We start from the raw sequence: 24,468 nt of genomic DNA on the forward strand, positions 1-24,468 counted from the left end.
ACTGCCTTTGTTCAACATGATTTCTAATCAGAGATGGCAGAGAATGTCAGTTCAGAAGATGAGAATGTTGTAAGTTTCAAATAGATGAGTAAAACACTAATTTAAAAATCTTAGTATGCCTTTTAGAGTATGATTATCGAGAGTTGCCAGTGATTGTCTTTTAGTTTATGTTTACCTTGGTCTCTAACATCTATCTGTGTGCCTACCCCTTTCCAAGTGAATTAGCTTAACCCCTATCTTTGGCACTGACCTCTGTCTTCCCGATTGTTCCTTCTTTGTCCTTCACTGACTTTTCCAGCTTACTAAATGTGGCCAGTCAGTGACCATTTACTGTTTTCATTTTGCTCTTATCTCCTGCTGAAAATCTACAAGACTTCAACTACTGTCTACATCTCTGGCCCTGACTTCAACCATTCATCTTCGAATGCTGCTTGAAATTCCCTAGTTGGGTGTTCTGCCTACCTCAAATTCATTGTATACAGCTGAACTTGTCTTTGGCTTGGAACCAGCAATCGTCTAGAGACTTCTCCTTTTTGATGGTAGTCCCTTAAGTGATTCACTCATCAGACTCAGAAAAACTCATCTTTTTAAAAAAAAAATATTTCCTTTCTTATTTAGGAGAGAGTGCAAGAAACTATATGATAGATATGTGTGTAATAAATTAATTAGTTGTTAATAAGTCTTTTTAGAGGTTGGTAGAAATCCAAACTTTCTATACCAGATATCATTTTTTAAATGTTGGGATACCAGTAAGATGCTGGGTGTTTTCTTGGGATATACCCATTGATAGGTTTTTAGACTGAACAGATTCTGGTAATAAAAAAGAGAGGTCAACAGTAATCTAATTACCCTCACAAATCATTCCAACTGAAGGCCATTCTTACATATAGATTCAACTGTTCTCAAGTGTGTCTGGGCTGTTTTTTTTTTTCCCCTCAGCACTTTGAGTATATCATTCCACTGCCTTCTGGACTCCATGGTTTCTGATGAGAAATTAACTATTAATTTTATTGAGAATCCCTTATACATGATAATTAGCTTCTCTCTGGCTACTTTTAAGATTTTCTCCTTGTCATTGACTTTCTTTTATTATGTTCAGTTAACCACTATATAGTACCTAATTAGTTTCTGAGGTAGTGTTCAATGATTCATTACTTGCTTATAACAGCCAGTGCTCATTACATGTGCTCTCCTTAATACCCATCACCTTGTTACCCCCTTCCCCCTACCCCCTGTCCTCTGAAACTTTCAGTTTGTTACCCAGAGTCCATAGTCTGATTCATCTCCCTCTCTGATTTTTCCCCTTCAGTTTTCCTTCCCTTCCCCTATGGTCCTCTGTGCTGTTCCTTATGTTTCACATATAAGTGAAACCATGATAATTGACTTTCTCTGCTTGACTTATTTCACTTAGCATAACACCCTCCATGTTGATGCAAATGGTGGGTATTCATCCTTTCTGATGACTGAATAATATTCCATGTATATATGTATCACATCTTCTTTATCCATTCATCTGAATGGAAGGCATCCATTCATCTGAAGGAAGGCATCTTGGCTCCTTCCAAAGTTGGGCTATTGTGACTGCTGCTATGAACATTGGGATGCATATGGCCCTTCTTTTCACTGTAGCTGTATTGGGGTAAATACCCAGTGATGCAATTGCTGGGTCGTACGGTAGCTCTATTTTCAACTTTTTGAGGAACCTCCGTACTGTTTTCCAGAGTGACTGTACCAGCTTGCATTCCTACCAGCAGGGTAAGAGGGTTCTCCTTTCTCCACATCTTCACCAGCATTTGTTTCCTGTTTTGTTAATTTTTCTCATTCTAACTGTGTAAGGTGGTATCTCATTGTGTTTTTTTTTTTAAAGATTTTATTTATTTATTTGACAGACAGAAATCACAACTGGGCAGAGAGGCAGGCAGAGAGAGAGAGAGAGAGGGGAAAGCAGGCTCCCTGCTGAGCAGAGAGCCCGATGCGGGACTCGATCCCAGGACCCTGAGATCATGACCTGAGCCGAACGCAGAGGCTTTAACACACAGAGCCACCCAGGCGCCCCTCATTGTGGTTTTGATTTGTATGTCTCTGATGGTGAGTAATGTTGAGCATTTTCTTTTAATAGATTCTTCTTAATGGGCTGTGGTGACATCTATTGCAGGGCTGGATTACCTCACAGTTATTGTAGTGGCTTTATATTTTTATTTTTAATTTTTCTAAAAAGACTTATTCATTGAGAGAGTGCACATGTATACACACAGGGGGAGGGGTGGAGGGAGAGGCACACTCCCTAGTGAGTGGAGCTCACCAGTGCGGCTCAATCTCATGACCCTGAGGTCATGATCTGAGCTGAGATCAAGAGTTGGAAGCTCATCCGACTGAACCACCACCCAGGTGCCCTGGCTATATATTTTTAAGCTGTGGCTTTGAACCATGTTAAGTTTATATTAGAAAAAACACATGGTATTAGCTACATAAAAGATAACTCAATGACTTGATCGTTACTATGCTATTTATAGGCAAAATAGTTAGTGGCCTGCTATACCTTAAAGGTGACTGACACATGGTAGAATTAAAATAACCATCTGGAAACTATTTCAAGTGGAAAGACTCATGAATTCTTGACTCTGAGAAGGTATTCCATGCACGTCTTTGTTTCTTATAGAAACACTTTTAAAAGCATTCCAAATGTATTGAGAATCCAAATAGGTTAATGTCTCAGGTAAAATGCAAGTAATAAGATTCAAATACCATGTCTGTGTACAGTCACTAGTGAGCCCATTGCTGGAGACTTTGAGAAAGATAAGAGCTCAAGCCACTCCCCCGAGTTGGAGAATTCGATTAGGAATAAATGTATGAGTAGAAAAAGTCCATCCTTTATGTGTCTAAAATCTCCTCCTATGCTCAGCTGGGAGGTGTTGTGTTTTTTTTTTTTTTTTTTGTTTTGTTTTTGTTTGTTTGTTTAGATTTTATTTATTTATTTGACAGAGAGAGAGAGCACAAGCAGGGGGAGCAGCAGAGGCAGAGGGAGAAGCAGGGAACCCAATGTGGGTCTTGATCCCAGGACCCTGCGATCATGACCCAAGCCAAAGGCAAATGCTTAAACAACTGAGCCACCCCTCAGCTAGGAATTTATGAAGTGGTTACATCAGGGCTGATACTTTCCCAGCAGCTGACTGAGGAAGTGGAACAAATATCACCGAACCAGGTAGGTTAGTCACAACTGTGCTAAAGGGCAAGGGTTACAGTACTCAGACAACAGATAAAGGTGTTGTTTATCCTGCCATAGCTTCAGGAAATTTGGAGAATATATTCATGGAAAATGAGACCCAAGTTAACTCCAAATAAATTCCAGAAGTCTTCCTATTATAATGGTAAAGAATCTCACTAAAACACAGTGACTCAAAACCCAAGCTGGTTGGCTCTTAGAGCTAGTATAATGTGAGTTCCTGGTATAGTCTGACCTGAAGAGAAGTACCCCATCTAGAGGTTGTCAGTCTTAGGAGACACTGGTGTCCCAACAGAGTGGCAGGATTAGAGGACATACTCAAATCTATTTGTTGGGTGAATTGTGTTCGAAGAAACAACAAACAGAAAAAACCCTTATATAAAGAATTTGATCCAGATGCCAAAACCAGATTAAAAACTTCGGCTGAGATCCAAGTTGTAGGTCTTTATGGAATAGTACAAGGGTGTGGTAATTAATTTGCTGCAATGAGTAGGCTGACTCAAATAATAAAAACAGGAAAATGATTTAAGAAATAAAGCCATTGAGTAATTCTAGCAAATGGAGTAATTGCAACCAGAAAACATGGAAAATTTAGGTGAAACAGATGAAAGTAGCTTTAGAATATTAGAATCAAAATTCTGAGTCAAAGTTAAATTTTTAGTTTCTATCATATAACTTAAACATTTCAAAGTTTACTTGGGAAATTCACAGTAAAACCTTGTAAGAGATACCCGAATATCTTTTGAAGTAGGAAGAAAAGTAGGAGAAATTTGAACTAGTGGTTTGAAAAGAGGAAAATGTGATTCAGTTAGAAAATGTCTCGGATGGGGTGCCTGGGTGGCTCAGTGGGTTAAAGCCTCTGCCTTCGGCTCAGGTCATGATCCCAGAGTCCTGGGACCGAGCCCCGCATCGGATTCTTTGCTCCGCAGGGAGCCTGCTTCCTCCTTTCTCTCTGCCTGCCTCTCTGCCTAGTTGTGATTTCTCTGTCAAACAAATAAAATATTAAAAAAAAAAAAAGAAAATGTCTCGGAGCTTCCTCTCTGAACATATAAATAGTGCACCAGGTGAAACAAAGCAACACCAACCAGGAAGAGAGTAATTCTTATGCAGAAATCAAATGAGGGCTTTACATCCAAGTACCCCTAACAAGAAGGTGTCATGGACTCATCAAGGTGAGAGAAGGGAGGTCCAAAAAGCCACTTAAGGACCCTCAAGCATCTCTATTCATAATTCTTGGTGTGCCGTTGGTTGAAATTACAGGGGTAGAGCATCTTCTTAGAGAAACACTTCCCAGCTTATGTTTGAAAAGGTTAGAGACAATGTGACTGGAATGTGTCACTCTATCAAAGGCAAACCAGAAGGCCTGAACATCAGGGTCAGCTGACATTGGAGAGAAAGTTCTTGATTTGTCTCCGGAGAATGTGGTCCTGTGTCATGAGTCCATGGGATTCAGAACACATTTCCTAATATATTTGTTTATCTTTTTATTGTGAAATGAGGTTGATAGAGTAGACCACAAAAAAGTTTAATGAATCATTACAAGGCATTCTTTTTTTTTTTTTTTTTAGATTTTACTTATTTGACACACAAAGAGAGAGAGATGTAGGCAGAGAGGCAGGCAGAGAGAGAGGGGGAAGCAGGCTCCCCGCTGAGCAGAGAGCCTGATGCTGGGCTTGATCCCAGGACCCTGAGATCATGACCTGAGCCGAAGGCAGAGGCTTAACCCACTGAGCCACCCAGGAGCATGATCACCCACATCAAGAAACAGAACAGTGTTTGGGGCGCTGGGGTGGATCAGTCCGTTGAGCTTCTGACTCTTGATTTCAGCTCAGATCGTGATCTCAGGCTCATGAGATCCAGGCCCATGACCTGCTCCATGCTGGGTGTGGAGCCTGCTTAAGATTCTCTCCCTCTCCCTTTACCCCTCTATCACTTCAGAGGTTTCTGCCCAAAATGCATAACTGGAATCTTATTACAAAGGAACCTCAGATAAACCCCAACTGAGGGGCATTTTACAAAATAACTAGCTTGTACTCTTTAAAAATGTCAAGGTCTAGAGAGACAAAGAAAGGCTTAGACACTGTTTCAGGCAAAAGGAGGCTGAAGAGCTATGATCAACTGAATGCGATGTATGATCCTGGGTTGGACCTTGGAGGGAACCCCATGAAGATTATGGGAGCAGTTGCTGAAACTTGAATAGGGACCGTATCACATTATATCAATGTTAAATTTCCTGACTTTGACAATCATATTGTGGTTATATAAGAGGATTTCGTTGTCCTTAGGAAATACACGCTGGATTATTTAAGGGTGAAGGGGCACAATGTGTTCAAATTCCTCTGAGCTGGAAGGTGTGTGTAGGGTGTGTGTGTGTGTGTGTGTGTGTGTGTGTGTGTGTGTATAGGGAGGAAGACAAGAGAGATGGAACAAAGGGAGCAAAAGCAAAAACTTGGCAAAATGTGATGGGACTTCCTCATATAATTTTTATGATTTTTCTGTAAGTCTGAAATGATATCGAAATTAAGTTATGAACAATGCTAGGCTGTCTGCAAGGTCAACTCTTTGAGTCAGAGATACCATCCAGAGTTGTTTAACTTTCTTGTTCCAGAGGAATTAGCAGTTAGGATGCTGCACTCTCCCTAATATTAAGAATAGGGCCTGTGAAATAAAATTTCTAAGAGTAGAGGGGTAATAAGAGTACACAATTTTTCAGCATTGATATAAACACTCAAAGTCTTTCTTAATATTTTTTGTATTTATTTCATATCTTACCTCCTTTTTAACAGGAACAGACAAGACCCCTGATGTGGAAGAAATTTTTACAATAGAATTATTCAAACGGAGGATGGAAAATCACTTGTTGGCAATGCCTTGGGAGGACTGTCTGTATCAGGGAAAAATACAAGGGAGCTGTGATTCTAACTGTGAAGATTAGTTATTAAGTATTTTCAGTTAAAAATTCTACTTAAGAGATCGTACTTGCAACTGAGAGAATTTCGAAGTATGGGACTCCTGTCTCCTCTGTTCCTGGATCTTACTGCCTTCAGGGTTTTGCGAAGCAGGAGTGATTTTCCAGGTCAAAAATTCTGATCCTGATGTTGTTACAAAGTAAACCATTAGCCTTGGCACGTATTGGTCAGCATCTGTTCATTTACTGAATATTTTAGAACATTAACCAGTTCTTGGCCAAATACTGATCTGACAGATGTTGAGGCGGGGCTTTGCCCCATGAACACTCTGTCTGATCAGCTCCCAGGATGTCTGTGAGTGCTGGAGGGACGAGTTCAGGTCATCCAATCCAACAGCATCGCTTCGTTCCACGTGATGCTCTCTCCACCCGTCGAAACCTGCAAATGTGCAGGTCCAGTAGAAAGAGCCCGAGCTTAGCTACAAAGATTCTGGGCTTTCGGCCAAAATGGCCTCTGAGGTACTCTGTACGTCTGATCCAAGTGTGTCTTGAGGCCTCAGTTTCCTTCCCCATAGTACGTGGCTACCACTGGCATGCTGGCCAGCTTTTCTTCAAGTGTGAGCTGGAACTGTGGGAAACCCCTGTGACGTGTTGCTTTCCCCACACTGCCTGGGGACCCACCGATCCCCATCCATTCTCTTCTCTTCTGGGAGACCCACCCTGCTCCCTCCATCCCCGGTGTCACTGTCCTAGTTCAGATCTTCATTTCCCAATATACCGATAACCGGCCCTCCCTCCTGGACTGTGCCCACCGTCTCTTCCTCCACTGGTACTCATTCTTCACACAAGCTGTGCTGTTTTGTTAAAGGAAAATACAATCACGTCCCTCCCTTCTTAAGTCTTCAGTGGCTTCCCATTAACTTACACGATCATACCTATACCCCTAGCATGTGCCTCCACTCGATTCCTGAATAGTCCAGTCATCTCCTTTGTTCTGTCTTTGGTCTTCTTTCCCCTCTCCCTGTAGGATCCACATCTTACCACTTCCTTACCCATTTGCCCCACAGTCCCAGGAGTATACTTGATAAATAAAAACCCAAGAAGACTGGTCATTAGCACTGAATTTTAATTACGATTAGTAGTTCAGATGAAGAACGGACTAGAATAGTGTTAAAATCAACTTCTGAAAAAATCACATTGATAGAAGGGAAATAAAACGGGCCAGCAGAAGTCCAAAAAAGGTGCACCTTGGATTATTGCACTTGGATGAAATATGCCGCTCACGATAGCATAATACTCAGGCCACACAAGGCCGGGAGGAGGAGGCAAACGGAGGACAGACCACAGGTAGCATTTACTCAGCATTCCAGACTCTCCAGTCGCCTCACAGATACTTAGCATTTTCAAAACACTCAAGAAGAACTCTTTAAAAAAGTGACGGTGGGGTCTCCAACAGGTTTTACTAACACCTCTGCTTTCATTCCAAACTGTGGGCAAGTTCACTGGACGGCTCTGCCTCACGTGACGGGGCATCTGTTGCACCAAAACCACCCAGAACCCCAGGCCACGGAGTGGTGAAGCGGGTGAATTTGTACTTCACGCATATTTTTGGGAACAATACTGTGGCTACGGTTTACCCTTTCGAACGCTGTTCATTTTGGTCATTTGTATTGGAACATGAGAAAAAGTGACAACGAGTACAAATGAGCACTAGGCTACCAGTAGAAAATAAAATAAAATTTTAAAAAGTCCCCTGCCACATTCACAAGGGTGGCATAACTGTATGTGTAAGAAAAAGGCTGTAAACTTATAGAAAAGATAAACTCTGGCTTCTAAACAAATTACAAAATTGATTTTACCTTGAACCTTGAGTGTTATGCAGGAAAATGTAAACCAGTGGGCCTAGTTACCAAAAACACGTATCCTAAGCTGAGGGATGGCCTTAAAGTTTGGCCTGAGCCAGTTTTACATTCAAGTTTTCTCCGAGTTTGTCCATGAACTCAAATGTATTCAAGTAGTCAGAACGTTGCACACTAATACAGGAGGAAAAAGAAAAGAAAGAAATTAGTTTGTCTCTGGTCGGGTAGCAGGTAAAGGGAAAGTCCTAGAAATGCTATGTAGGTAGCATTTAATTAATTAATTAATTATAAATTTATTTATGAATAAATTAATATTAACAAGCTAAGGATATATGGCTGATGCCCGTGCTCAAGGTTCAAGGGCCTGACTGAGGCTGTAGGCAGCTCGGCCACATGCACCTTCAGCATGTCCCCTGCCCTGAGTCTTTGAGGGCGAAATTATCATAGAGCTTCTGCTCAGGCTAATGGTGGAGAGACTGAAATCATCCCACTTCTTATTCCTCATTCTTAAAAATAATAAAACCTATTCAGGGAACAGCCATGCTTTCATTTACATTGCAACAAATTGTCACATGTCCTTAAAACAGTCTGAACACTCTTATTATTATCATTGTCTTACTTAAAAAAAGAAAAAGAAGATAATGGGCTGGCTAAGGTAATCAGGCTGATAGGTGCCAATTCATAGAGGCTACAAAGCTAACATACCGATAAGCACATTTCAAACATTGTGTTCTTGCCAGAAATTTAAGATAAGAAAGACAGAGTGGTTGAGTATATCCCCATCACTGAGGTATACTGACCCTAATGGAGATCTCAGAGGATGCGCGGTTGGGACTTGGGATTGGTGTTAAACTTCAGTAGGATTTCTTTTTTTCCTTTTTTTTTAAAAAGATTTTATTTATTTATTTATTTGACAGACAGAGATCACAAGTAGGCAGAGAGGCAGGCAGAGAGAGAGGAGGAAGCAGGCTCCCTGCTGAGCAGAGAGCCGGATGTGGGGCTCGATCCCAGGACCCTGAGATCATGACCCGAGCTGGAAGCAGAGGCTTTAAACCACTGAGCCACCCAGGCGCCCCTTCAGTAGGGTTTCTTGAGGTGAGTCATAGTGACCAACTGTGAGGGAGAAGTCTCTGATTAGCAGCCAATCCAGCTGGGAGATGGGCTACCATGTTTTCAGAAAAACCATGGGCAATAAATGGGCCTCGAACATCTGACTGTTGGTTAGAGATAATTACAGAAGGGACTAGGAGGAAGTGGGCATCTAAAACTTGTGCTGTTGGTTTTTTTACCCATAAATGGAAAGAAATAAAGGGGTACAATACAATAGCCTCGGCAGTCCCTTTAATTCAAAAGTCTATAATTTCTTGTTGAACAGAACCTTGTCACCCAATGATCGTCAACTAGATCAGAGGCCAGCAAACTCCAGCCTGGCTCCTGGACTCCATCCAGGCAACAGTCTGGTTTTGCAACTGGTTTGACTGGAACACTGCTACATCCACTAGCTTCTGTACCATCTATGACTGTTCTCCTTCTACAGTGGCAAAGTTCAATAGCTGTAGAGTTTTGAAAAGGCCATCTGTTCCCACAAAGTCTGAATGCTTACTGTCAGCAATCCGTAGATAGTGTCTGTTGATCCCTGAACTAGGTGATAAATAATAATCCATATACCTCAAAAAAGCTGATGTTTTGAGCCTAGAAAAGATACGTGGTGATTGGACAGCAGAGCTCAAGGCATCTTATACTTACTTGGGCAAACCTTTAATACAAGCAGCCAAGTCCTTGGTCATGAAACCAGCCTCAATGGTCTCAACACAGACTTCTTCCAAAGCCTTGGCAAAAAAACCAAGCTCTTTATTATTATCAAGCTTAGCCCTGTGGGCTAATCCTCTGGTCCAGGCGAAAATGGAAGCTAAAAGAGCAAAACAGAACGAAACCAAAAAACCAACACTTAGATCATACCAAGAGGGATTCCCAAATGTTTCAGTTCCCAAAAACAGAACAAATTTTTTTGTTTAAGTGACTGATTCCATTAGATGCTATCCACATGGGCTGTATAAGAATTGGAAATATTTTTACTGAATAGAAATTTTAAAAAGATCTGTCTTTTTGTAGAGCAAATGTCTTAAATTTATTAGAGCCTTAAGAAAGTATATTTTCATGGTGTGCTAGTAATACTTGAAGCTTAAGGCATTTACTAATTTGGGATGGGTCACAATCTCTTCTATATCTCATCTGTGTTGGTCTCCCCTCCTCTCTCTAGGCTGTCATCTCTTTTCAAAATGTTTTCCTTAAAATCCAGTTAGAAGGCTCTATCTGTATAGCTTTTAGATTATTAGCCATCTGTGACATTTCACTGCACCGGAAGAAAAGGGAAATCCTCACTGGCAACAGTCTTATCTGTAGTGTACATTCTCCCACAAAATAGAAATGCATATATTGTGTATATTTCAAGAAGCACCTTCAAATGGCTCTCAGTCGAACAGAGGCACTGTTTGGTGATGATTTTATACACAAAGCACTGGGCAGCCAAAGGGATATGTCTGATTTCCTTTGGAGATCTCCACTCCTCGGGTGGAAATCAGTGTAGCAGTAAACACGACCTTACCAATGGGATTGGTGGACGTCTCCTGTCCTTTCTGATACATGCGGTAGTGACGTGTTACCGTCCCGTGGGCAGCCTCTGCTTCTACTGTCTTGCCGTCTGGACAAACCAGCACGCTGGTCATCATGCCAAGAGAGCCATACCCTGTAAGTGACAAAGCATGAAATGCTGGGTACAACCGCAGGAAGAGCGCTGAATCCCTCAGAGAAGAGCGGCCTCAGGAAAATAAACACAAGCGTGTGTAGTCCTCAGCGATTCCCCAGTGCTTACATCTTAGGATTTAACAAAGGGCTGCAAAACTCCCTTTTCCGAACTAGAGAACTACTATGGCATGGCCTAGGTGCCGCCGGCTGCACTGTACCTCTGTTTGGTCCCACAGGTCCTTACCTTGGGCCACGGAGTCTGACTGCACATCACCATCATAGTTCTTACAGGCCCAGATGAAGCCTCCCTCGGACTTCATAGCTTGGGCCACCATGTCATCAATGAGCCTATGCTCATACCAGATATTCTGAGCTTCGAATTGGGATTTGTACTGCCTAAGAAAAAAGAGAGAGAAAAGGGAATTAAAAAGGAAACTGGTGTTGTTAGGGAGAGCACCTGCTTCTCCAAAGAGCGTGGGCTTGGAACTAGCATTTTTTAGTGGAAGCAACACAGACTTGAGAATCTGATAAACCTAAGCTCAAATCCTGCCCATTTTAAAGCTGTGAAACCCCAATGTCCCCACCTGTTAGAGTGACTTCACCTCCTTTGCAGAGATGTGAGAACAATGGAGAGAGCAGTTTCCCCAGCACTATTTTTAGTTTTCAGTCACTATTGATCAGATTCTTCAGATACAGCTGACTTTAACAATGTAATAACAGGGGCCACCTGGGTGGCTCAGTTGGTTAAGCTTCTGACTTCGGCTTAGGTTGTGATCTCAGGGTCCTGGAATTGAGCCTACCTCCAGTCCCCCCTTGGGCTCCCTCATCAGAAGGGAGTCTGCCAGTCCCTTTCCCTCCCCATGCTTGTGCCCTCTCTCTCAAATAAATAAATAAAATCTTAAAAAAAAAAAAAAGAATGTAATAATGGATGAAAAAGAAAATTCTACCACTCCGTATCTTTTAGGAAACTAGGACAGCTCCTGGGGTTGGTATGGATAGGTAGCAGGAGGAGGAATTAAGTTGTCTTAAAATCCAAGCCCTGGCTTCAACATTTGCACCTAAAAGGGAGTTATGTCATCTTAAAAGTTAACACATGCTCCGGTGTTGTTGAGCCTGAAGTTGTTATTAATACAGAAAAGTTCAAATGACTCCACTAAAGCAGAGTTCTAAATCACAACAAGGTGCTTCGGAAAGAGTGGGAATGTGCCCATGCAGAAACTCATATGCTTGAAAAATTAGATTTTTTTTTTTTTTTTTTAAGAGAGACAGAGTGAGCAAGCAGGAGTGAAGATGGGGGTTGGGCAGAGAGAAAAGTCTTAAGCAGGCACTATGCCCAGCACGGAGCCCGACGGAGCGGGAGCTTGAACTCATGACCTTGAGATGATGACATGGGCTGAAATCGAGGATCAGATGTTTAACTGACCGAGCCACCCAGGTGCCCCTCCTATTCTTCTTTTTTTTTTTTAATATTTTATTTGCAAGTAATCTGTACACCTAACATAGGGCTCGAACTCAAAACCCTGAGATCAAGAGTCATATGCTCCATCGACTGAGTCAGCCAGGTGCACCCCAAAATTAGAACTTTCTGTCAGTTACAGGGCACCTTCATTCAAACATTAAACAATTCTGGCTCTAACCAAAAAATAATAATAAATGTGAGACATTACTTGAAAACATTTACCTTCTAAAAGCAACTCAAAAGTGGTTTGTTTCACGTCTGTTAAATCTTAACTTTATGGGACAGTGATGGTTTTCTTTCAATTTGTCCCAGATTCAAAGGGATAAGGATGCAAATTCTATACTATAAATCCTAGCTTATTTTAGAAAAAAGACAAAGAAACAAAAAAGAACTGTAGTTACTTGTCATATATTTCCTGAAAGATGTCTTTAAAACGTCCATCGTATTTCTTCAGAATAGTGTTTTTGGTGCTCAGATACAAAGGCCAACTCTTAGACAGAGCCATCTGGAAAGAACTGTGTGCAAAATCTTCGATCGACTTATCTTGATTGTACATCCCCATAGCCACACCACCACTCTCTGTGGGGGGAACACCGATGAGAGGAAAAAGGAGAAAGGTAAATGGGGTAGAATTGTAACAAGTCCAAATCCACCCACCAACACCCAAGCAGCCAATTCCCAGCTCCCATGGCTTCAAAAGGTGCTGGCCGGACTTCCAACATGAATATTCCATGACCTGCCAAGGCACGCGATTGGAAGAAAGTCAATTCTAGATAAGAACGTTCTAACTTGTTTTGAAAGGGCAACAGAAATGAGAAAAACATGGTCTTTAGGATCCTGAAGATACCAAAATACTAGAAAGTACTGATATGAGCCAGAAATACACTCAAGAAAGGGTGAATCATTTTTAAGCTGTCTTCGACACTTTAAAAAATTTCATACGTGTTTTCAACTCTATGTGGGTGCTTTATCCTCAGCCATTGAGAAAAATTGGCATTTTAAGTATCGAATGAAAATTCTCATCATTTCCTGGAGGACACTGAAGGTTCATACCTCATTGGCAGAAATAATTATGCTACACGTCATCACTAGTGTTTCACGACTCTTACTTGGTAAACTCTGTTATTACTGAAAGATAGAACTTGAATCTGGGCCAGTGCCCAGGGCCAACCTAGGCTCAAAATGTACAAGGCCCAAACCCGCAGGACGAGATTCCATTAAAATGATATTAGTAAGAGGAGGGAAAGAGAACAAGGGCTAGGTAAGCTTTGAGCTTTGTTTGTATGAGAGCTTGTAACCACTTCAGGAGTGGAGAAAGAGGATTCTCTGTTCTTTCAACAACCTTTGGGTGGAATTTGCTATAGGGGACCTTTGAAGCAGCAGGATGGAGTGGAAGAAAAGGCAAAAAACAAGTGCTTACTTTCACAGAATAAACACTCAGGGCAAGAAGAAAATCTCAGCAAATATATAACGCAACCATTTTCAAATACAAACCCTACCAGAGCAAAGGGCAGATTACATGACAGGTGATATGGGATTATTAATGTTTAATTTCTATAATTTAGGCATGACTGATTCCCGCCAACCTTCCCTCCATCTTCGCCCACATGCATTTCCAATTAAGTGGCTGGTTCCTTTTGTGTCTTTTAATCTACCCCATGGGAAGGCATGGAAGGCAATTACTTCTTTATGCTAGACGTTGGGTCCTATAGAAATGTTACAGATTCCAGCTTGTATTTTTGGCAGCCACATAACTTTCAAAAAACAGTACCAATATTGTCTAAATGATCTGTAAAAAATGAAAACATGTAGCTCCTGATAGACTTACCTTCGAAATTATGTACCAGGTATGTCATTTTTTGGGATCCATCACTTGAGGTGTAAGTTATCTCGACTTTACCAGGTCCGGGAACAACAAAATCAGTTGCTCTGTACTGTGTAGAGGGGAGAACAATATAAAACTAACCAACCAACCGACCAACAAATAAACACCCCCCCCCCCAAACTATCCTTTTAAAAACTATAAGGGAAAAAAAAATCATAGAATACAGAGCTGTAAGATACCTAGACAAACAGGGCAGTGTGGCTCAACCTTCATTTATTTTAGAGATGGGAAAAAAGAGGTCCAGAGAGTTCCCAAAGCAAGTTAATCCCAGGGTATAGTGGAAATCAGAATTTACTGGGCGCCTCCCATGTAAAGGGCAGTTTCCTGAGCACTGATAGAGTAGAGAATGACAAAGCATTTTCTCTTAGGAAGCTTATAACCTAACAAAGACATTCGAAAAGTGAGAACCAACCTAAGAGCTTTCTTTTTTTTTTTTTTTTTTTAAGATTTTCATTTATTTATTTGACAGAGAGAGAAATCACAAGTAGGCAGAGAGGCAGGCAGAGAGAGAGGAGTAAGCAGGCTCCCTGCAGGCCAGAGAGCCCGATGCGGGACTCGATCCCAGGACCCTGAGATCAGGACCTGAGCCGAAGGCAGTGGCTTAATCCACTGAGCCACCCAGGCGCCCCAACCTAAGAGCTTTCAAATGTCAAAGGTAGGCTTAGATTAGAAATGCAGTAGGATGTCAGAGGGAGAGAAATGACCATGACCTGGAGGTCCAGGAAGTCTTTGCACAGGGGGATTATAATACACCAGCTAGATCGTGGATGTGAGGAGAGCGAATGCCTTGTCTTCACTATATGGCAGGCATTTTAAGTGACTAACTTGAATCATCTCATTATCTCATTTGATTCTTACATCAATCTTACAACGGAGGAACTGTGATATAATAGAAACAAAACACCTAGGGTCAAAAGACTTGCAATCCCGTCCTTAGACCTTCAAGGCTCAGTCTCTTCACGGTTATTATTGCTACTAACACCAGCTCAGGATTTGTCCAAAAGCAGCAGTGAGTGTGGAAGGAACTATGAGAGTCCTTTCACCTTCAGAAAGGACTGTACGAGGACAACCATCTCGCCCACGGGAGTGAGCTCTGCTGGTGGAAAACCGTGCCTGGCCCACACGAGGCATCCGTGAATTTCTGCCTCACTGTACACTCTTCGGTGACTTAAATTAGAATATTTTCACAACCAGGTACTAACGGTTGCCAGCCACACCTACTTATTTATGTCCGTATAGAGCACTACCACTGACAGAAAAGGAGCCATTAGGTAACTGTGAAGATTAAATATCTTTTCCACACAGCACGTTTCTGCCGTATGAAGTCCTTCACTACGGGTGGTAACTCATTCCCATTTCTCGAAAGGAAGACACTGAGGCACCAAAGCCTCACGGATGCTTTGCAGAGGTTTATGCACATTTAAACAATTAGGGTTGAATCAACTGTAGGCTTGGAAGTTTCAGGCTGGATTTTCATGAAAAGAATGACCCTTCTTCCAAGTGACTGATGCCAAAATAATTGAAGGGGGGAGGGGTGGAGGATGAAAAAGATATCATGAACTCACAAAAACCTTAAGAGTAGTCTTCCTGGGATTTGTGAGTTTGAAGTGCTCCTGTGGACATTCTCTCTCTTGGGCCTCTGGAAGGTTCGGCCAGGACGAGGGGATAATTTGAACCACAGGGTAGAACGAAGTGAGCTGATCCTCAAGGACTAACCCAGTGACCCTGTCCACAGGGATGGAGAGTGGTCTGACCTGACCACACTGTTTCTGAGGACAGCCACATCCAAGCCTCTGGATTTCAGCATGAGACATTCGTATCTGTAAGGCTCTTTCAGGACCTATGCTGCTTTTTATGAAAAGTTCAAAACCTCCGTTTCAGTACGGATTTTGTTTAGTTGGCAGTTTTTCTGCTTAATTTGGCAATAAGCCTACTGGTACAAAAGTACAGAAACTAGTACTTCTTTCTTTTCCAAGTAGGAAAGGAATGTTTTAGAGAGACTGCTTTCAGTCATGGAACCAGTTTTTCCTTTTATGTATGAAGTGATCATGTTCCATATAATCTTTGGTGGTTCTCAACCCCGTCACGAGAGAAGAGTATGGAGAATGCAACAATGTGAACGCAACTTACTTGATCCCCATAAGCATGGCGACCTATGATGATGGGTTTTACCCATCCGCTCACAAGCCGGGGGATATTTTTGCAGATAATAGCTTCCCTGAAAACGGTGCCCCCCAAAATATTTCGGATGGTGCCATTTGGTGATTTCCACATTTGTTTCAACTTGAACTCCTCGACCCTCTTCTCATCAGGGGTGATGGTAGCACATTTGACACCAACGTTGTACTTCTTTATAGCTTCTGCAGCATCCTTGGTGACCTGGTCATTGGTGGCGTCACGATTCTCTATGCCTAAATCATAGCTGGGAGGGAAAAGTCATTAAGTGTAACTGTCCGGACAAACTAATGAGTGATGGAGGGTGTCCCCATTCCACGCATGGTGATGGCACGCAGAGCCTGCCCTGAAGAAAGGAAAGGCTCAAAATACACCTCAGTCTGCCAGTTTTGAGGACTAGTGCACCTTAGATCCAGAAGACAGCTGCCAACCAAACAAAGCACCAAGAGAGGTGGACTGTGGGCCGCACCTGCCTGCGGCGTGGGAGGCTGTCTAGAAGGAGACTGAATGGAAGCCATTGTGCTCGTCCCCTTTGTGTGTTCTATACCACCAAAAGGCAATAAGCACCTAAGCAACCGTTTCTGCAGACTTCCTTCCACAAAATTAGCAGAAAAACGTAAGCCTAAGCACTTATTTTCCCTTAGTAAATAGTGTGCTCTAAAAATAAAGGCCTCAGGAAGTCTAAAGGATTGTTTTATGGCATTTAAGTGGTAGGACCTATAAATGCCGGAGTCGGTGCCAAAACTGCTATTGACTTCTTCATTAATGCCAGTTAGTCAGAAGATGAACCTCTCCCTAATTCTGAGGCAAGTCTCTGTTCTGGAAATAAGCCTGCAGTTTGTTGGGTAAATAATGGAATGCAAAGATGGATTTATACACTCCAGGGAGTTACAGTAATTGACACCAATACCCAGGCTGCGGGTCATTCGGAACTGGAAAAAATGTTGGTTGTCCACAGAGCACAGAAAATGATTAAAGCTTTAGCTCAAGTATGTCCGAATTTGTCAGAAACAGGAGAAACAAAACAGTAATGTAACAATTCTTTTTGTCCTCCAAGACTTTAAAAATGTTTTTCAAGGTTTTTTTTTAGCTTTCAACACTTGCTAATCCATGAAGCCTCTAGATTTTTCTTTTCAGTTCCTTTTAGTTTTTGCATTTTCCTGTCTTTCACTATCCCAACTCACGATGCAAACGTAAAGGTAGCAATCTTAGTGTATTTCCAAAGAAAAATTACTCCAAACTGCTTTGGCCTTAGATAATTCACTTAAGTCTAACGAATCCACGGACTCTCTTATCTTCTGGCAGAGGAAATGCTGAATATTACAAATGTCTAATCCTAACTCAAACGAGGACCGTGGTCAGCACTTTTCATGTTTATAGGAACCAGCTCTCATCAGAAGAATCTACCAGCAAATTAGTAGTTTTTGCTTCCCTTCTTTAAGTCTGTAACAGAAGAGAACGAGTAAGTGGCCTGGACCACTATTTAACTTGCAGAAAACAAAACAAACAAATCAGTCTCCGTCCCTCAAAAAGAACTGGTCACGTAATGATTACAGTTATTTTGGGACACCTTAAAATTTGTTTGAGCCTCCAAAAATTCTTTATTCTGTAGCCAGTGACTCTTTCCCTTCCGGGCATAATGACTGTCCTTTAAAACTCCTTATGCCTCTACGGCTAATGAGGCTTAAAGCTTTTTTGCAGCTTTTACACTGTCAAGAACTTGACAAACTCATCTGCTACTATGTCAAGTTCCAAACCAGGGGAGTGCTTGTGAAATGCTTCTGTAACTCACTTGATGTTTTTTATGCTTCGTTTCCTGTATGTCTGGTTGGCCTCTGCAAGTATTTGCTTCATCTCGTGGTTGCAAAACAGACATTATCAACAGCTTGGGCTCAGAATAACTAAAAAGAGTGTCCAATGACACCATGTAAATGAACTATCTAAACCCAGGCAAACAACAGGCCCTTGGAGGAAGACATGGGTCTGATGAATAATTCTGGGTCAAGACAAACACATGGAAGACTTGCCGTAGTCTGGCTGAAATGTACGGGTCAACATTTTGCCATGCCAGGCTTCAGCCATAGCCCCTTTGGAAAAATTCTGTCTCTTCCTAGCTTGGATTCACAAAGAACATGAGCAAATTTACAAAAATCCCAGGGAACAAAGAGGAGGATCCCATAGAGACTTTAATCTCTGTCTCCAAACACTTTAAAGACAGAGCAAAGGCTCAAATCCTTAGAACACAAAAGGTGTAAGGGATGGTCTACAGAAAGGTGAGGGTTGTACAAGATGAATTAAAGTGTTCTTTCTATACTAGAATTGTGTGAAAAGGGTAAAAGGTGGGGAAAAGTCCACTGACTAGTTAAGTAGAGTGACAGAAAACAGAGGTAGTAGAAAGGAAAAAACTGTGCTAACTACATTTACTTTACTGTTCAATGCAAACTGTACCTCTGAGTCTTCTTTCCACAAATAATACCTTGTGCAGCTCTGAGCCACTGATTTGTAAAAAGAAAAACTTCACAAGAAACAGAGGCTTGGAAAGAGCAGAGAATCACTTTGTTCTCATCACAATTCTTTTCTTCAGACCAATGCTAAATCCAGTCTTTCTAGCAAGAGAGTCGGGGCGCCTGAGTGGCCCAGTCAGTTAAGCATCTGACTTTTGGTTTCGGTTCAGGTCATGATCTTAGAGTTGGGAGATTAAACCACTGGTTACGGGGCTCTGTGCTCAGTGAGGAGTCTGTCTGAGACTATCTCTGTAAACCCCCCCACCCTGCGTTTTCTTTAAAAATAAATAAATCTTTAAAAAACAAATAAAATTAATGAAATTAAGATAGAAGGTTCACATACTTATGTTTTGGTATCCCTCCCTCGAAAGCTTCATAAGATACAGCTATAGCTAGTTACACAGCTAGTTATACCCTGAAATTCACTTAGATTATGCTTTCTGAGTTTGCTGCGTAGAAGGCTAATTCATTTACCTGTGCAGGTCCAGTTCCACATAGGGAAAAATGAGTTTTTCTTTAATCAACTCCCAAATGATTCGCGTCATTTCATCTCCTTGCATCTCTACCACAGAACCGCCATGGATCTTCTGAGACATTTTGACTTCAAGAAACCTTTAAAAAGAACAAAAGGGAAGACACAGGTCTTCTCATTTATTTCATTACGGTGTAAAAAATACCAAGAATTCGGTAACTACTAAACACTACATTCGCTAATGACAATATATTTACCAGGATGATCAAGCACCTTCTCTGTAGAAAGCATTGTGTTATGTGCTTCATGTGTGGGTTTGAGGCAGTCCTCATAACCCTGTAAGATGGAAATGATCTTCCCAGTTTGCTTTGACAGAACAAAAATGTTTCCCAAGGCCATCCCATGACCCTGTAAGATGTTCTCAGTAATGCTGCCATTATTCCTGACTTGTTGGTTCATCTTCTAAAATGAGATGATTTCTTCAATATCATGTTTATTTGAACCCTCCTAATCCAACCCCTCATTTTACGGCACCCTCAAAATCAGCAAAATGATGGGTGCTAGTATTTCCCTTTTTTTAAGAGGCTGTTTTGGTTAAAAACACACACACACATACACACACACCAAACCTAAAACACCAAAACTACACTTGGGGCCATTCAACAAGTTTTTATAAGCCATGTTTAAGGACAATTTAGAAGTGAAAGATGAAGAATTTCTGGGGGAATTATGTTTTCCTAGAGACAATAATGGATAATGGGGATGTCATCCTAAAAACCAAAGTGATTTCTCTATTTAGAAAAATCTGTATATAGAAGGGCTACCAGTGCCCAGAAACCAAGCACATCCCTGTCCTGTTCCTTGGTATGCCAACTCCTGGACTGTTCTTGGGCAAAGGTAAGCTGCCAGTGGGTGGGACAGAGAAATGGAATTGTTCTAGTAAGACATGTCTTCCTGGGATTGAGGATAGTAAATACAAATTCAACTCATTCCCAGAAAGGGCAGAGGTACACCCTCTGGAAGAAGTGAAACTCTGAGGCTTCCAGGAAGACCACATCCTGTGTGTGTTCCCTGAGAAATGGAAGAGGCCCTGAGCCCGAGGAAGGGATCGATTCCCTTTCATGATGCTCTAAGGGAAACTATTTTCCTGGGGGAACATAACTGCAAATTGCTTCTATCCCCTTAAGTTACGGCGGAAGACTAGAAAAGTCAGGAGAACGGACTTTCACAATTATTAGGTGAGAGGCCTATAAACAGAATCACTTGACAAGTTGAGCTAAAGCAATTTCGTCCTTAAATTATAAAAATGTACTGTGTGTGTGTGGGGGTGCACCTGGCTGGCTCAGTCCCTGGAATGTGCGACTCTTGATCTTGGGGTGGTGAGTTGGACCACCACGTTAAGTATAGAGATTACTTAAAAAAAAAAAAAATCTTAAAACAACAACAACAACACAAAAACACAAAAATGTACGCATTAGCAGACTATGAACCTCAGTTCCTTGTAACAAGCCAGGATGTATCCCTAATCCTCAGGCCCATTTTCACTTCTCAAATTTGTAATTCTAGAAGCATATTAGTGTTTAGGAGGTTCCCTATACCATTACTGGGAGCCATCTGTAACCCAACTAGAATAAAAGAAGGGGAAAAAATGGTGTAGAAGAGCTAACTACTTCTGATGTGTAATTTCAAATATAATTTACAGTAGAGCTGTAAGTTGATTCAGTCCTGCTGAGCCCACTGTCACATCTGTCCTTGTATTTAAAACAAAACAAAAAACAACACAAAAAGAGGCAGCAAACGTATCTTGGTCTTGATACATTTCCATGGCTGTGTTCCTATATACAAGCGTTATGACTTGGCTATTTTTCCTTGATGGCAAATACAACTGAGGGGTCATCCAGCATCCTTGAAAATGTCTTGCCTTGTCACAAGGAACTGAGGTTCACAGTAGACTAATGAGTACATTTTTGTCATTTAAAGATCAAATTACTTCAGTTCCACTTGTCAAGTAATGCTGTCTATATTGAATGATGGCATTTAAAAAATTATCGCCTTCGCAGTTGAAACAGACATTTTTTTGCAGTAATTTTTCTCTATGTCATAATGAAAACATATCAGGATTTCTTCACATTATTCATTAAAATGTTAGCACCTTTTTAAAAAAATTTTATTTATTTATTTGACAGAGAGAGAGTTAACAAGTAGGCAGAGAAGCAGGCAGAGAGAGGGGGAAGCAGGCTCCCTGCTAAGCAGAGAGTCCGATGTGGGGCTCTATCCCAGGATCCTGAGATATTGACCTGAGCTGAAGGCAGAGGTTTAACCTGAGAGCCACTCAGGTGCCCCAAAATGTTAGCACCTTTTAACTAAAAAAGTGAAGTCTTTTTTTTTTTTTTGTGGTAGACTCTTGCTTCTTACAACATAGGACATTATTTGTTTCTTTTAGATTTAAATTCCATGGGGTAGGCTTTAAGGCCCCACTGGATTCACTTCTCTAAGCCTTGCTGATCAGAGTCTCCCTATCCACCCAAACCCTGATTTCAGAAGGAAGGACTTTTCCAACAAGTCAGTTCACTTAATCTGAAAGCAGGTGAATTCCAAACTCCTGACACACTTGTGTCATTCCACAAAATAAACCTGGATGAATACGTAGTTTAAGAAAAAAGAGTTGTTCAACCTTCTTAATTTTTTTTCATCAACCCCAAAATTTTGAACACATAGTTTTTAAAGCTGAGTTCATGAAATACAATAACTTCTGGGCCAAAAACCACCTCTTGCAGAGAAGAGCTGCAAAGAAGGAAACAAGGAAGCAGTTGAAATTTATTGTTGGAAATATCCCTGACTCATTCCTTGCCGTGCCTCCGCCTACCTCAAGACCTCCAGGACCAATAAAATGCAGAATTGCCGCATCAAAAAATACAGAAGGGGAAAAATTGCTAATTCTCACCTTTACAACTTCTAATCACCCCAACTCCTTTCAATGTTGCAGACTGAGTTGAGCACAGTTTATTTCCTAAAACAAAACAAAAAGGGGAAACAGAAGGACTTAACGTTCAAAACACGCCTGTCAGGAGGATTTAGCTGTTTTTAATACGGGCCAGCCGGGTTTATCTGGTTTAAAGTACAGGGCTGAGCAGACCCAGAGGGCCAAAGGACAGTTTTAGGTGCGCAGGCACTTTCCCAACGAAGGTTAAGGGAGCACACGGATCTCCGCTCCACACACACTGAAGGGTGCGTCAGTGGGCGCGTCTCGGGTTCATCGTCCGTTAGCTGGTCTTGGGGTTTGCACGTCCTTAGGTGACGCTGTGACCAGCGGGCTCTTGGCCTGCACATGTCCTTGTGGCCGTTGTGCAAGACGGCTGTAACCGAAGCTGGCTCCGCTCGTCTCTCCAGGTCTCCACGCCCACCCCTTCGCCGGGCGCGCCAGAATCTTTACCCCTGGCGCCTTGAGCCTGCAGCAGGAACGCTTCCCTAGAACTGGAGAACTGGAGAGCCCCGTAGGGGGCGGAGGTGTGCCCTCCACCCCACCCCGCCTCCTCCACGCCCCCAGGAGGACGCTTCCCCGGCCGCAAGGCCAGGTCCGGCCACCTGAATTCGCTGCACACGCCCAAGTCCATGGCTACCTCCTTTCTTTGCAGCCCGCTCGTCACCGCAGCACCTTTTCTTCCCTCTAAAGCCAAGACTTAGTCTTCCACACCTCCTTGCATCCTCCCACCGCTCGATTTCCCTTTCTGCCTGCAGACCCGGGTTTCTATGTGCCACGGCAAGCAACTTTCCGCCGCCCATTCCAGAGTGGGCCTCTGCACATCCAGACATCGAGTACCCTCTTCCTCCCCATGCCTCTTCCCCACGCCCAACCTGGATTTTCCCCCTTCCTTTCGATCAGGGCTCGCCGCTAAATTCCTTCTTCCGTTCCCAAGATCTGAGCTTTTTCCCTTCTGCCCCTTCCAGCTATAGGCGGGCTCAGAGCCTCCCCGCAAAAGCCAGGTCCTGGGGGCCGCCCCTGGAAGCCTGCGGTTACCTGCAGGGGAAGGTACGCAGACGATGAGCTAGCGGCAGCACAGCCACTCACACGCTGAAGCTCACAACCGTCTACACTGGCAAACCCAGCTGGGCCCCAGCTGTTTCAGTCTCTGACACCGCCTCCGCAACAACCCAGGAGCCGGCCGGCAGGGCAGGGCTTTGGCACTGCCACGCTTTTGTCCCCTCCCAGGCCCGCCCCCTCAGCCCACCTCCCAGAGCTCCGCCCCCTTCACGCCGCCAGTCAGTGCGCGCCGACCACAAGGGAGTGGGCGGAGCCAAGGGGCGGGGACCAGTCCCGGAACTTCGAGGCTGAAATCGCAGCCGGGTTCTCCGTTCTCGCGGGAGGCGAAGGGGCTGCCGCGCCCCCTGGACTGGGCTTCGGCTTCGTGCGGCGGAAGAACGTGAATGCCACCTGCAGGCTCCGGACCGGGGCGCTCCAGGATGGTACTCTAACACCCACACTGATTAGGACCCCGCAGAGTTTCCAGGTCTTAGGTAAAGGCGAACAAGGACGGAGCTTGGTTGAAGGAAGGGTGCAGGCGGGGGCTAGGGAACTTGAGGTGGCTTTCGGGGCTCTTTGGTGCAGCGAGAATGCAAAGGGTTAAAGAATTACACAAGCAGGAATACCACGGTAAATAATTTCCGCCACCACCACCGACTACGTTCTCAGAACTTCCGCACCTGTCATTCTAATCACTACCAAAAGTACATTCTATAAGTAAACCCAATTGTCATTCGCATTAGAAGATAAAGATAGGAGGCTATTGTGGGGATCCCAGTGAAGCCGGAATAAGATGTAAAACCTTAAGAAAACAGTAGAATAAAGAACATACATACATATTTTGCCTCCTGCAGGGAATTTGTGTATTCCTTACTCTTGAAAACATGGGGAGGAGTATTTTAGACGGTGATTTGTAGTGAGTGTAATGCTTGTATATTGCTGTCCAGATTCAATGTTCCAAAATTTATTTTTAAAAATTTTCTGTAGCATCGCATTATTACAATTACTCTGGGAAGATAAACCGGTATGACTGGCACTACACGAGGCACATTTTGGACACTAGAGGGCACTGGTCTTTTTCCCAAGAGAAAAGTAAGAAGAAAAAATACGTAGCATCTCACTTGTTGATCTTCTTCTTCTTCTTCTTTTTTTCCCCCTAAGATTTTGTTTTTAAGTAATCTCTGCATCCAAGGTGGGGCTTTAACTCACAACTGGAA

The 24,468-nt window shown here is 42.7% G+C and overlaps 1 protein-coding gene across 1 annotated transcript; it reads right to left on the reverse strand.

Annotated features, from left to right (window-relative positions):
• Positions 1 to 7,240: 7,240 nt before the first annotated feature.
• IDH1 (isocitrate dehydrogenase (NADP(+)) 1) lies at positions 7,241 to 23,404 on the reverse strand. The gene is made up of 10 exons (XM_046019362.1): positions 23,249 to 23,404; positions 22,175 to 22,240; positions 19,233 to 19,370; positions 16,210 to 16,501; positions 14,023 to 14,128; positions 12,596 to 12,773; positions 10,980 to 11,131; positions 10,596 to 10,736; positions 9,737 to 9,899; positions 7,241 to 8,164 (listed from the first exon to the last, which is right to left on the reverse strand). Exons 3-10 carry the CDS (start codon positions 19,352 to 19,354, stop codon positions 8,074 to 8,076), a joined length of 1,245 nt encoding a protein of 414 aa, XP_045875318.1. The 5' UTR covers positions 19,355 to 19,370; positions 22,175 to 22,240; positions 23,249 to 23,404; the 3' UTR covers positions 7,241 to 8,073.
• Between the last annotated feature and the right edge of the window lie 1,064 nt (positions 23,405 to 24,468).

This window comes from Meles meles, chromosome 9, assembly GCF_922984935.1.
Source record: "Meles meles chromosome 9, mMelMel3.1 paternal haplotype, whole genome shotgun sequence".
In the NCBI taxonomy this organism is placed as follows: Eukaryota; Metazoa; Chordata; class Mammalia; order Carnivora; family Mustelidae; genus Meles; species Meles meles.